At 49.4% G+C, this 14,466-nt stretch overlaps 2 protein-coding genes and 1 long non-coding RNA gene across 3 annotated transcripts in view; all 3 read right to left on the minus strand.

Annotated features, from left to right (window-relative positions):
* Positions 1 to 1,400: 1,400 nt before the first annotated feature.
* LOC145514377 (zinc finger and SCAN domain-containing protein 22-like) overlaps positions 1,401 to 14,466 on the minus strand; it is a 55,455-nt gene continuing 42,389 nt past the window's right edge. The window contains 1 exon segment of the mRNA XM_081512087.1: positions 1,401 to 2,470. Within this exon segment, the coding sequence (XP_081368213.1) occupies positions 1,943 to 2,470 (528 nt within the window). The 3' untranslated portion in view covers positions 1,401 to 1,942.
* Positions 2,520 to 8,956, minus strand: ZNF584 (zinc finger protein 584). The gene is made up of 6 exons (XM_081506090.1): positions 8,544 to 8,956; positions 7,553 to 7,679; positions 3,532 to 3,651; positions 3,006 to 3,056; positions 2,602 to 2,949; positions 2,520 to 2,560 (listed from the first exon to the last, which is right to left on the minus strand). The coding sequence occupies exons 1-6, from the start codon at positions 8,559 to 8,561 to the stop codon at positions 2,520 to 2,522; spliced, it is 705 nt and encodes a 234-aa protein (XP_081362216.1). The 5' UTR covers positions 8,562 to 8,956.
* LOC145514400 (uncharacterized) lies at positions 3,806 to 6,260 on the minus strand. The gene is made up of 2 exons (XR_014060127.1): positions 6,180 to 6,260; positions 3,806 to 5,519 (listed from the first exon to the last, which is right to left on the minus strand). It is a non-coding gene; the product is annotated as an uncharacterized LOC145514400 (long non-coding RNA).

Here is a 14,466-nt window from a genome sequence, read left to right on the forward strand (position 1 = left end):
CGGTGCGGTGAGGAGTTTGGTCAACCTGCCCTAAACCCCACCTGCCTGGGCATCTGGGCCCTGCTCGGCTCTGCCAGACTTTGACTCTGCTCCATACAGACCTCCATGCTGAAGGCAGACAATTATTACACACAGAGATTACACACACCAGGGCCCAAGCAGGCCTGGGGTGGCGTGTGCCTTATGGCGCTGGAGACACTGAGCAGACTGTCCAAGAACTTCCTGCCCCCGTGGCTGCTGCCCCTCCTGCCAGCGGGGTGTCTGAGAGGAACTGCTGAAGCTAAAGGCCGCAGCATCGGGTTCCAACCCTGACACATGGTCCTGGCTGAGCACCACTCAGCCCAAAGCCTCCAGTCTGGGGTTGGCTCTCCCCAAACACGCCTCCACTAACGTTTTCTTCTTGACGTCAAGCACTGTTTGTAGACCAGGGACACAATGACAACCACAGTGACAGCGAAACAAGTTTCACTGAATTGACATTTACCTTGTAAAAGAGTAGTTTCCAACATTTTAAAATCAAAGGGCCCACAACCAGCAGATCTGGATCTATATGTGGATCAACAACTTCCACTTCCCTGGAGCCCTGTGACAGCAACAGCAAAAAGTCAAGGCTGTGGTGTGCAGACACACCAGGAATCCCAGCCAGGTCATGAAATCTGCATCCCAGTGTGACAGGATCTTCTCTCAGCCCCACGGTGATGGCCAGGAGGTGAACATGCCCAGAAAGGCTCTGAGGATCCAAAGAACCTGTAGGCTATTTACTGACAGTGACCTTGGACACCAGGAACAGGCTTCAAATTCCTGAGAAACTGCCTGCCTCACCCCCTGAAACCACGCTCCCGGCACATCCATGGATTCCTCTTTAGAACTAGCTCCAGCCTCACGTGTGCCAGGCCCCCTGTTCCCCAGGACTCCTCTCCGTGCTCCTGGGCCCACTCAGTCTGCCCAGCAGCCCCTGCAGGACATACAGCCACTCTAAAACTTACCTCCCCGTTCTCGGTTTCAGAGAGCTCGGCTCCTGAGCTGATTCTAGAAGCAGCTTCTTCTGGCCAGCGCTGGAGGTTGCAGAACTTTGCCCAGAAACAAGGAGCCCACCTGGTGCCTGTGCCCAGTCACACGGGGATCTTATACCCACCACTCCATTCTTCAGGCAAGCTCTGGGCCCAGAGGTAGACCTGACATCCAGGCTAGAGATCCACCCACAGAGCTGTTCGGTCTTCCCCCAGAGGTCTGAAGCTCCAGTGCAAACTCGGTCAACCTTGACTGGAGCTGGCCTCTGCCACCCTGCTGTCCCCGCTGAGGCGGACGACAGTCAAGGACCTCCAGAGAAACCGCGCCTTCTATTCATGAGCCCAAGTTGGTTCTCAGTCCTTCCACACACAGAGATCAGAGCCCAAAGATTAAGGGTGGCGTACACAAAAAGGTCTTTATTAGACATTCCAGAGCCGCATGAGACAGTCAGTCCCAGGGCTGGATAAATCCACGACAGGGACCAAACGTGGCGTCCACAGAGTCCATAAAGATGGCTAACCTTCCCCAGAAGCCCCTGCAGACACTGCTCAGCTACTCTCGGCCAGAGCTAGGTCATGTCCACACCTGAACCGGCTGCGGGAAGGGAATAAGACCCCGTATGGAATCCAGCGCGCATGACTCTCTCCCTTATGGAGAGAGAGGGCGGCTTCCCCGAGCACACAGGGTCACGGATGCATACCACGGGACCTGCCAGCTCAGAGGGGTGGGACGGTTCCTGTCACAGGAACTGGCAACGGCCCAACGCTGCCAACAGCTGGGCCGGCCGGAGCGCAGCACGCTTGCCCCAGTCAGTGTGGGGGTCGGGCGGCCGGGTTCCGCTTGCAAACGGCCCCTCTCCCCAGCGTCCCTTCTGGACTGAGAACTTGAGCAGGTGCCAGCCGTGGCCAATGGCTTCCCGCCTGCCTGCCCCCTACAGCCTTGCTCCGGCGTGGACCTTCCTGTGCTGGAGGAGGGTGGAGCCGTGTTTGAAGGCGCGGCCGCACTCGGGGCACTCGTGGGCCCGCTCCTCGGTGTGGAAGCGCTGGTGGCGGTTGCGGTAGGACCTGGTGGTGAAGGTCTTCCTGCACAGGCCACACTCGTAGGGGCGCTCCCCGCTGTGGAGCTTCCGGTGCTGGTACAGCCCCGAGCGGGTCACGTAGGCCTTCGCGCACTCGCCGCACCCGTAAGGCCTGTCTCCCGAGTGAACCCTCTAGTGCAGGACGAAGCTGTGGCTGTATTTGAAGAGCTTCCCACACTGCCGGCACTCGTACGGCCGTTCTCCAACGTGAGCCCTCCGGTGCCGAGTGAGGGTGGACAGCACCCTGAAGGCCTTCCCGCACTCGCCGCACTCGTAAGGCCGCTCTCCGGTGTGGGTTCTCTGGTGCAGGACAAGCGTGTCCTTGCAGGTGAAGGCCTTCCCGCACTCGGCACACCTGAAAGGCTTGATGCCAGTGTGAACCTTCTGGTGCTTCCTCAGTTTAGACGGGTAACTGAAGGCTCTGCCACACTCACTGCACACGTGGGCTGTCTCTCCGGGGTGAGCGTTCCGCTGAGGAACCAGGGTTGAGTTCTCCTTGGGGCTGCTTCCACCTGCTGGGCCCCTGAAGGGCCTCTCTCCGGCGTGAGCGACGAGGTGGTCAAGGAGCGTGAAGGCCTGGAGGAAGGCCTGCCCACAGTCACTGCACCGGAAGGGCTTCTGCGCGGCATGGCCGCCCTGCTGCCGCTGGCCAGCAGAGCCGGGCGGGCAGGCCTCGCTGCACTCGGGGCTCCTGCAGGGCGCCCCCTCTCTGCGGGCAGCCTGGGGCTGGAGGAAGGCTAGGGCGGCAGGGAAGGCCCGTCCAGATGTCCCACACAGAGAGGGCTTCTCTGATGGCTGGACTCGGCAGCTCTCTCCGAGCTCGCGAGGGGCTTCCTCATCCTGCCGTCTACACAGACAACCTGGGACAGAAGAGGTGGGCACTCAGAACGGGCCTGGAGGGAGGAGGCAGCTTCACCACCAGTGCCTGTGGCACACACCCACGAGGTGTCCGCACACTGGCAGGAGGCTGCAGGGAGAGGTTCGGGTGAGGAGGGGCTGGCCCAGGGGAACAGGGCTCTGCCCGACCCCAGGCCAGGGACGAGGAGACAGATGGGAGAACTGCAGGGAGGGGGTAACGGTCTGCAAGTCATGCTCTGCCTAGGGCTTCCGCTGGGCCAGCGATGCCGACAACAGCAAGCTCTGTGGAGGCTGTCTGCCCCAGTGAAAGGGTGACCGGCAGAGCAGCCGGCGCTCATGGATCACTGCAGGGCACGTGCATCGCAAGTCACACGCAGAGCAGGTCACAGTGGACAGAGAACTGGGAATGACAAGACAGAGGCCAGAGAGGTGGGTCATCCAGAGCCCTGGTAGAAAATGCAAGACCACACGGGGAGTCCAGAAGAGGGGCCAGGAGTGAAGAAGGTGTGGTCGCTGGCCCCAGCGCCCGGTGCCAGTGCACAGATACCCATCACTGAAACCGAGGCCTCCCCTAGCGCCGTCACTGAGTCTGGGACCCCTCCTGGCCTCTGCTCCGCTGACCACACTGTCTACTATGTTGGGCACCCAGGCCTCTTCCTCACCCTCCATTTGGGCAACCTTGGGGGACCTTGAAGGTGCAAAGCCTAAGAGGGAGAAGAGTAATAAGATGCCAGCCCAAATCAAGACTGACTCACCCTACATAAACTGAGGAAGCTCGTGTCACCATGGCAACCATGAAGGAAATCAAGTATTAGAACATGGGACGCAACATTTTTTTAAAAAAGTTGTCAGAGGCAATTGAATGTTCATTTATTTTTTATTTTTCTAAATTTAAATCTAGTTGATTTACAGTACTGTATTAGTTTCTGGTGTACAGCAAAGTGATTCAGTTATATATGTGTGTGTGTATATATCTTTTTCAGATTATTTTCCCTTATAGGTTATTAGAAGATACTGAACATAGTTCCCTGTGCTGTACAGCAGCTCCTTGTTGCAACCTCTTCTGTACCTTTAAACATGTGTTAAGAAGGTAAATATCATGGTTTGTTTTACCACAATTTTCCAGAAAAGAAACCCCTGTGAGGCAAAACTGACAATAATTAAAGAATTAAGACAATAATATTTAGAGACTTCAATTTCTAATTTTCATAAATGGATAGGACCACTAGGCAGAAAATGAAGAAGGATATACCACTTGAATAATGCTAAAAATCAACTAGACCTCTAAGACATCTATAGAACATGCTACTTAACAATAACAGAATACATATTCTCCTCCATTCTGACATGCACGTGGAACATTCCCCAAAAGAGACCTTTTGCTAGGACATAAAACAAGCCTCAGTAGACTTCAGAGTAGAAAGCAACAACAGAAAAAAATCTGGGAAATTCACAAATAGTTTAGAATTCTTTCTCACCATGGTTTATTACCAGATATGAATATACTTCCCTGTGCTATACAATAGGACTTTGTTGTTTATCCATTCTATATATAATAGTCTGCATCTGCTAGTCACAAACTCCCAATCCACCCCTCTCCTGCTCCTTGCCCCATCCCCTGGCAACCAAAAGTCAGTCCTCCATGTCTGTGAATCTGGAAAACTCACAAATTTATGGAAATTAAAGTACTCCTAAATAACCACAAGGAAAATTATAAAACACTTTGAGATAAATGAAAGAGAACACAACATACCAAAAGTTATGGGGAAAAGTCTTGCTTAGAAGGAAAATTATAGCAACACCTCTGAGCTACTTATTCACAACACCTCTGACACCAAATCCATGGGGGATTTCCATACCATTTCTCCAACTCCAGCTGGGTGTTCAAAGATTCAATTCAATTCTGACACCAGATATGTGGAATTAGCACCAGATCCCACAGGCTACGGGCTCAGTCTCACAAGACTGCCCCTACCTCAGGCATCAGCTGAAGTCCCCTGCCTCCTATACTTCTGATAGCTGTAAATATGGGATTCTCACAATTATTGATTCCTCTTCAGGTTCAATAAGTTGCTAGAACAGATCAGGTAACTCAGGAAAAGAATTTACTTACTATTACCAATTTATTTTAAAGGCTATAACTCAGGAACAGCCCAGTGGAAGAAATGAAAAGGACAGGGTATGCCAGGGGTGGAGACTGAGGATGCAGAGGGTAAGAAGGATCCATGCCCTTGGTGGCACCATTCTCCTAGCACCTCAGATGTGTCCACTAACCCAGAAGCTCTCTGAACTGGTCATTTTGGAGTTTTTATGGATGTTTCATCACATGGGCATGATTGATTGAATCACTGGCCATTGATGATTGGCCCAAACTCCAGCCCCTCCCCCTCCCCCCAAAAGTCAGGGTAGGGAAGTGAGAAGAGGAGGCTGGGAGTAACTGGTTATTTCTGGTGACCAGCCCCTATTCTGAGACTATCCAGGGGTCCCCAGCAACTGTCAACATTCATCAGCACACAGAAGCATCTCATCACTCCAGAGATTCCAAAAGTTTTAGGAGCTGCATGCCAAAGAACTGGGAACAAAGACAAAATACATGTTTCTTATAATGTCACAATACACATAGTAAAAAAGATCTCTATACGTATAACTGAATCACTCTGTTGTACCCCTGAAACACTATAAATCAACTACACTTCAATTATAAAATGAATTTTTTAAAAAAGATCTTCAACCAATATCCTAACTTTATACTTCAAGGAACGAAAAGAAAAAAAAAAAAAACCCAAAAGTAGAAGGAAAACAATTTAAAAAAAAAGCAGAGATCCACTGACTGAAGAAGAAATAGAAGAGCTGAATAGACTTGAAAAAAACTTCCCCACAGGAAAAAAAAAAAGCTAGGCCGAGATGGTGTCACAGGTTAATATTAACACAGAAATAAGCATTAATGCCGATATTTCAGAAACTGTTCATAAAACAGAAGAGAAGGGAACATTTCCCAATTCATCCATTGAAGCCAAAATTATCCTCATACTCAATCCAAATAAAGATACAAGAAAAGAAAACTATACCACTGATAACTCTTACGAATACAGAAAATCAATGACTGTAATACACCACATTAATGGAATAGAGGACAAAAAATCACATGATCATTTCAACAGACATGGAAAAGCACTGCACAAAATCTAACAACTTTTCACAATAAATGCACTCAACAAGAGAACTTCCTCACCTGAAAAGGGCATATGCGATAAACGTACAGCTAACATCATACTTATCAGTGACAGACTGATGAGTGCTTTTCCTGTAAGAACTGGAACAAGAAAAGATGTCTACTCTTACAATTTATATCCAATAGCCAAGTTGGTTAGGCAAAGGAAGAAGTAAAAATATCTCTACTCACAGATGTCCTGACATTATATATATAGAAAATACCAAACAATCGACTGAAAGAACTATTATAACTAATAAATGAGTTTAGCAAGGTTGCAGAGTACAAGATCCGTATACGAAAATCAATTACATTTCTATACACTAGCAATGTATAATCTAAAATGAAATTAAGAAAAAAATTCCACTTAAAAGAGCATTAAAAAAAAAGATAAAAAGGAGGGAGGGGAAGAGCATCAAAATGAATAAAATACTTAGAAATATATTTAGCCTTGTATATTGAAAACACTTTAAAAAATTAGAGCTAGTGGGTTTCCATGGTGGCTCAGTGGTAAAGAATCCATCTGCCAATGCAGGAGACACAGGTTCAATCTCTGGTCCGGGAAGATCCCACATGCTGTGGGGCAACTAAGCTCCGGAGCCACAACTACTGAGCCTGCGCTCTAGCGCCTGGGAGCTGAAATGACTGAGCTCACTTGCTGCAACCGCTCAAGCCCCCGTGCCCCCCCGGCCCACGCTCCGCAACAAGAGAGGCCACCTCGATGAGAAGCCTGCACATGGCAAGGAGGAGTAGCCCGGCTGCTGCGACTAAAGAAAGGCCACCGCGGCAACCAAGACCCAGCACAGTCCAAAAGAAACAAATACATAAAATTATTTTTAAAAAATATATGGACCTAAATAAACAGAAATACATTCATGTTTATAGATTGAAAGATATTAAAGATGGCAGTCCTGGAATTTTCTGGAGGTTCAGGGGTTAGGACTCCATGCTTTCCCTGCCAAGGGCGCGGCTTCAATTCCTGATGGGTAACTAAAAGCCCACAAACCACTCAACACAGCGAAAAAAAAAAGACGGCTATCCTGCCCAAACTGATCTACTGATTTCAATTCACGGTTGACATCTGGCCCAGGGAGGGCCCTATAAAATTTCTTTTGGAGGAGGAAGGCAAAACTCAGAGCACAGAGGAGCCAAAGCTTCAGCAAAGTCACACAGCCAGAAAGAGGCAGAGCTGGGATTTGTTGGGCAAACTATAAACATCTGAACCCCAAGCCCTACTCCAGGAGCCTGTGGGGCAACAGGTGTCAAAGCTGCCAACAGGGCTGCTCACAGCGAGGCAGGAAGGGCACACAGACTCTGTGGGCTTTAGGATGAACAAAACTTCCCATGGAGAAAAGGCAGAGGTGGTCGGTCTGTTGGGGAAAAGTGTGACTTACCCAGAGAGCCAATGAGTACAAAGTTCTCCAGCATAACATCACGGTACAGGCTCCTCTGGGTCAAATTAAGGAGACCCCACTCCTCCCGGGAAAAATACACAGCCACATCCTCAAAGGTCACTGGGCCCTGTAATGATGAATTCCACTGAGTCTTAGGGTCAATATTGGGCAGAAAGCCAACCAAAATACGGACAGAGAAACACACCCACGCCCTTGACCCGTGCCTCAGGTCCCGGCACATCCCTCACTGCCGGCATGGTTCCCTGTGAGCCCCCACCACTCACAAGCCCTCACACCTCTCTCCTCCTAAGACCCCTAGCTCAGAGGATCCCCAGGGTCCCCAATACCATTGGTGCCCCTCTCATCTTGTTGCTATTAAACTCTACATCAAGCCCACAACAGGCTGCCATGGATGGACGCCCTGAAGCACACCGGTCCATCCTATTTCCTGCCAGTCATTCCCTGTCTCCCAGGGATCACCATTCGGAAGCAACAAAACCCACGGTACCGGCTCTCTCTCAGGCCTGAGTACCGCACTCCAAGGGCCCTCCACTTTGCCCTCCTGCACGCCAGGCACGTAACTCTGTACCGCAGCGCGGTACACCACCACACCCTCAGCACAACCTCACCAGTCCACCCCACTGGCCACTCTCGCATGCCGCTGTGCACACTGGTGTCTCCAGGGTGCTACCACGGGGAACAACAAGTCCATCCCGCCTCGCCCCCCGCCCCGCCACACCTCCAACGGCTCACGGCCAAGGGTATCCCCCCGGCTCTACACCGAGGACCTCCTCACCCTGCAACCCCTCTGTCGCCGGGAACCACACCACACACGTAGCTCCCAGACCCCCGTCCCTCCGCCGTCTCTGTCTCTGCACAGACTGTCCCTTCACCTGTCACAGCCTTCCTCACCTCTCACAGGCCATTCAGAGTCCAGACCTGCCGGGTGGGGATGCGGGTGCTGAGAACCTGGGGCGCACCTCCCACTCACCTGCGCCTCCTTTGCCATCGGAACCGGATGGCGGGGAGTTTCAGCGGGCTCAGCTGAGATCCGTACCCGCCAGCCCGCCCAGCGCGCAGGAGCCCCCGGCCGACTGAAGACCAGGAGCCGCTTCGGGAGGTTCTCGGGGGACAACAGCAAGTCTCAGCAAAAGGGAGTCATGGCCGGGGTCACGGTGCGAGCAAAGGCGCGGTGACGGTCTCTGCGGTGAGAGCGCGGCCCTCAACGGGCCTCACAACGCGGGGCAACGCCGGAAGCCCAGCCGCAGGGACCGCCAGCGGAGGCGAAACGGACACCCGACGGCAACGTCGGAAGCCCCGGCCCGCCAGCGCCGCCGGGTGGCACCTCTGTCCGTGTGCCCGCAGTAACTCGACTCCCGAGTCACCCGTGGCCCCGTTCGCGGCGCGCGGTCGCGTAAGTGACGTCACAGATGCGTCTGCACCGACGCAGCCGAGTACAGCCTGGAGAGGGGCGTTTCCGGGAGCGCGGCGAGGGCGGGCCCAGGCCTTCCCGTAGCGGATTTGGTCCTGGTCGCGGGCGGAGGACGGCTTTGTCCCACCCACCTGCCTTTCCGTTATTGGCAAGTTTATTCTTTGTTACAGACCAAAGATTATAATTATACTGGTTTTGTTGCTTTAAAGTAAGAAATATGAATTTACACTTTTTTTATACATGTCAGTCATTCCAGTATACTACAGGATAGTTTTGCTGCATGAAAACTCTCCTCGGTTCCATCTGTTCACCCCTTCCTCCCTTCCCCTGAGCCCTTAACAACCACTGTTTCACTCTCTAGTTTTACCTTCCCAAGATGTCATAAAAGTTGGAATCATACAGTATGTACCTTTTTCAGCTGACTTTTTCACTTAAGAATACACATTTAAGATTCCTCCATGCCTTTTTGTGGCTCCAGAGCTCAGTTTTTTTTTATTGCTAAATAATAGTCAATTGTATGAATGTACCAATCTCCTTATTCATTTATCTATGGAAAGGCATCTCAGTTTGACTCCAGCTCTAAGTAATTATGGATAAATTTGCTATAAACATTCCTGTTCCACTGTCTGTGTGGACATGTTTTCAATACATTTGTATAAGTACCTAGGAGTGTGGTAGTTGGATCACATAATAGGAGTGTATTTAAGTTTATAAGAAACTACCAGTTGTCCTCCTCAGGGCTATATAATTTTGCATTCTGGACACCAGTAGAGTTCTGGTACTGCTTGTCAGTATTTTGGACTTTAGCCACTCTAATAGATATGTAGTGATACTGTTTAAATTTGACATTCCATAATGGCATATGATGTTCGGAATATTTTCATCTGCTTCTCTCTGCCATCTGTGTATCTTCTTTGATGTGATGTCCAAATCTCTTGTTTTTCCTTTTTTTGGCTGTGCCACATGGCATGCAGGAATCTTAGTTCCCAGACCAGGGATCAAACTGATATCCCTGCAGTGGAAGCACCCAGTCTTAACCACTGGACCGCCAGGGAAGTCCCCGTTGCCCTTTGAAAACGGACATCAGGGCTTCCCTGGGGGTCTGTGCATGCGTGCTAAGTTGCTTCAGTTGTGTCCAACTCTGAGCAGGTGTATGGATTGTAGCCTGACAGGCTCATCTGTCTATGGGATTCCCCAGGCAAGAATACGGGGTGAGTTGCCTTGTCCTCTTCCAGAGGATCTTCCCAACCCAGGGATTGAACCCGTGTCTCTTATGGATAAGTGTGTCAGCTGCATATCTGAGGTTATTGATATTTCTCCTGACAATCTTGTTTCCAGCTTGTGCTTCATCCAGCCTGGCATTTCACATGATGTACTCTGCATATAAATTCAATAAGCAGGGTGACAATATACAGCCTTGATGTACTCCTTTCCCTATTTAGAACCAGTCTGTTGTCCCATGTCCAGGTCTAACTGTTGCTTCTTGACCCGCATACAGATTTCTCAGGAGGCAGGTCAGGTGGTCTGGTATTCCTGTCTCTTTCAGAATTTTCCAGTTTGTTGTGATCCACACAGTCAAAGGCTTTGACGTAGTCAATAAAGCAGAAGTAGATGTTTTTCTAGAACTCTTTTGCTTTCTCGATGATCCAACAGATGTTGGCAATTTGATCTGTGATTCCTCTGCCTTTTCTAAATCCAGCTTGAACGTTTCATGTACTGTTCACATACTCGGTTCACCTGCTGTTGAAGCCTGGCTTGGAGAATTTTCAGCACTACTTTGCTAGCATGTGAGATGAGTGCGATTGTGTGGCAGTTTGAGCATTCTTTGGCATTGCCTTTCTTTGGGATTGGAATGAAAAGTGACCTTTTCCAGTCCTGTGGCCACTGCTGAGTTTTCCAAATTTGCTGACATATTGAGTGCAGCACTTTCACAACATCATCTTTTAGGATTTGAAATAGCTCAACTGGAATTCCATCATCTCCACTAGCTTTGTTCATAGTGATGCTTCCTAAGGCCCACTTGACTTCCCGTTCCAGGTTGTCTGGCTCTAGGTGAGTGATCACACCATCGTGGTTATCTGGGTCAGGAAGATCTTTTTTTGTGCAGTTCTTATGTGTATTCTTGCCACCTCTTCTTAAATATCTTCTGCTTCTGTTGGGTCCATACCATTTCTGTCCTTTATTCTGCCCATCTTTGCATGAAATGTTCCCTTGGTATTTTCTTGAAGAGACCTCTAGTCTTTCCCATTCTATTGTTTTCCTCTATTTCTTTGCATTGATCGTTGAGGAAGGCGTTTTTCCTTCCTTTCTTTCTTCCTTCAAGCACAAACTGGAGTCAAGATTGCTGGGAAAAATATCAATAACCTCAGATATGCAGATGACACCACCATTATGGCAGGAAGTGAAGAAAAACTAAAGAGCCTCTTGATGAAAGTGAAAGGGGAGAGTGAAAAAGTTGGCTTAAAGCTCAACATTCAGAAAACTAAGATTGTGGCATCCGGTCACATCACTTCGTGGCAAATAGACGGGGAAACAATGGAAACAGTGAGAGACTAATTTTGGGGTCTCCAAAATCACTGCAGATGGTGACTGAACCCATGAAATTAAAAGACTCTTGCTCCTTGGAAGCAAAGCTGTGACCAAGCTAGACAGAATATTAAAAAAGCAGAGAGATTACTTTGCTAACAAAGGTCCATCTAGTGAAAGCTATGGTTTTTCCAGTAGTCATGTATGGATGTGAGAGTTGGACTATAAACAAAGCTGAACACCGAAGAATTGATGCTTTTGAACTGTGGTGTTGGAGAAGACTCTTGAGAGTCCCTTGGACTGCAAGGAGATCCAACCAGTCCGTCCTAAAGGAAATCAGTCCTGAATATTCATTGGAAGGACTGATGCTGAAGCTGAAGCTCCAATACTTTGGCCACCTCATGCGAAGAGACTCATTGGAAAAGACCCTGATGCTGGGAAGGATTGAAGGTGGGAGGAGAGGGGGACGACAGAGGATGAGATGGTTGGATGGCATCACCGACTCAATGGACATGAGTTTGAGCAAGCTCTGGGAGTTGGTGACGGATAGGGAGGCCTGGCGCGCTGCAGTCCATGGGGTCGCAAAGAGTCAGACACAACTGAACAACTGAACTGACTGACTGACTGACTCATCGCCGCTGCATCGGCAGGCATGTTCTTTACCACTAGCGCCACCTGGGAAGCAGTGGTTAAGAATCTGCCTTGCAATGCAAGGGACACTGGTTTCATCCCCGGTCCAGGAAGACCCCACAGGCCTCAGAGCAGCTAAGCCCAAGTGCAGCACAGTTATTGAGCCCAGGCAGCTAGAGCCTGTGCTCTGCATCAGGGAGCCACCGCAGTGAGAAGCCCATGCACAATAAAGTGTAGCCCCTGCTCACTGCAACTAGAGAGAGCCTGCCTGCAGCAAGAACCGAAACAGCCAAAAAATAAAATAAAATAATTATATTTTTTAATCCAGCAGAGGCCCACAGTCCTTTCACAGCACACGAGTACCTGAGAGCAGAGAGCACAGCCTGTGTGAAGCCAGGAACACACAAGGCCAACTGTACCCCCGCACCACTCCCCAAGTGAAGACTGAGTTTCAGAAGGGCTAAGAACATATTAACAAAATGAATTGTAGACTCTGGGCAAATTGTGTAAATATGTTTAGATTACATTTCAAGAAATGTATTATTAAAAATAAAAACGAGCAAATTTCTGGAAGATTCCTTGGAAAAGTCCCATATCCAATGTGGAGGTTTTCATGGCCACTAGGGTGGAAATACCCACGCACAGTGCAGAGGGAACATGCAGGTCGCAGGTCCCTCCTGGCTCGTATGCCCCAGCCTCTGCAGAGACTGACAGGGCAGAGAAAGCCACAGCTTAGGAGGACATGCCCCGCTGCCCTGCCAAGGCGTGCCCCTAGGGGAGACGCTCCTCATCCGAGCCTGCTTTCCCCTTGGGACGCAGGGTCGCAGCACTTCCCAGGTCAGCCAGGGGTTAGGGCTAGGGAGAGCACATCTGAGTCACCCTCTTCCTTTGTAATCTAATCTACCTGTGTTCGCATTCAGTTCAGTTCAGTTCAGTCGCTCAGTCGTGTCCGACTCTTTGCGACCCCATGGACTGCAGCACGCCAGGCCTTCCTGTCCATCACCAACTGCCAGAGTCTACCCAAACCCATGTCCATTGAGTCAGTGATGCCATCCAACCATCTCATCCTCTGTCATCCCCTTCTCCTCCTGCCCTCAATCTTTCCCAGCATTAGGGTCTTTTCCAATGAGTCAACTCTTCACATCAGGTGGCCAAAGTATTGGAGTTTCAGCTTCAGCATCAGTCCTTCCAATGAACACCCAGGTCAGTAGGTGCCCAATATGCTACTGGAGATCAGTGGAGACATAACTCCAGAAAGAATGAAGAGAGGGAGTCAAAGAAAAAACAACACCCATTTGTGGATGTGACTGGAGATGGAAGTAAAGTCCGATGCTGTGAAGAGTAATATTGCACAGGAACCTGGAATGTTGGGTCCATGAATCAAGGAAAACTGGTAGTGGTCAAACAGATCCCTGGGTTGAGAAGATACTCTGGAGAAGGGAGCAGCTACCCACTCCAGTATTCTGGCCTGGAGAATTCCATGGACTGTATAGTCACGGGGTCGCTAAGCGTTGGACACAACTGAGCAACTTTCACTTTCACTGGGTTGGTCATAGCTTTTCTTCCAAGGATCAAGCATCTTTTAATTTCATGGCTGCAACCATCATCTGCAGTTATTTTGGAGCCCAAGAAAATAAAGTCTCTCACTGTTTCCATTGTGTCCCCATCTATGTGCCATGAAGTGATGGGACCAAATGCTATGATCTTTGTTTTTTGAATGTTGAGTTTCAAGCCAGCTTTTTCACTCTCCTCTTTCGATTCCATCAAGAGGCTCTTTAGTTCTTCTTCACTTTCTTCCATAAGGGTGGTGTCATCCGCATATCTGAGGTTATTGATATTTCTCCTGCCAATCTTGATTCCAGCTTGTGCTTCATCCAGCCTGGCATTTCTCATCATGTACTCTCCATATAAGTTAAATAAGCAGAGTGACAATATACAGCCTTGAGGTACTCCTTTTCCAATTTGGACCAGTTTGTTCCATGTCTGGTTCTAACTGTTGATTCTTGACCTGCATACAGATTTCTCAGGAGGCAGGTAAGGTGGTCTGGTGTTTCCATCTCTTTAAGAATTTTGCACAGTCTGTTGTGATCCACACACAGTCTTTCATGTAGTCGATGAAGCAGAAGTAGACGTTTTTCTGGAATTCTCCTGCTTTTTCTATGATCCAGCAGATGTTGGCAATCTGACCTCTGGTTCCTTTGCCTTTTCTAAATCCAGCCTGAATATCTAGAAGTTCTCGGTTCATGTACTGTTGAAGCCTGGCTTGGAGAATTTTGAGCATTACTTTGCTAGCATGTGAGATGAGTGCGATTGTGCGGTAGTTTGA

This window comes from Giraffa tippelskirchi, chromosome 7 (assembly GCF_054371585.1).
Source record: "Giraffa tippelskirchi isolate mGirTip1 chromosome 7, T2T-mGirTip1v1.2.pri, whole genome shotgun sequence".
Classification (NCBI taxonomy): Eukaryota; Metazoa; Chordata; class Mammalia; order Artiodactyla; family Giraffidae; genus Giraffa; species Giraffa tippelskirchi.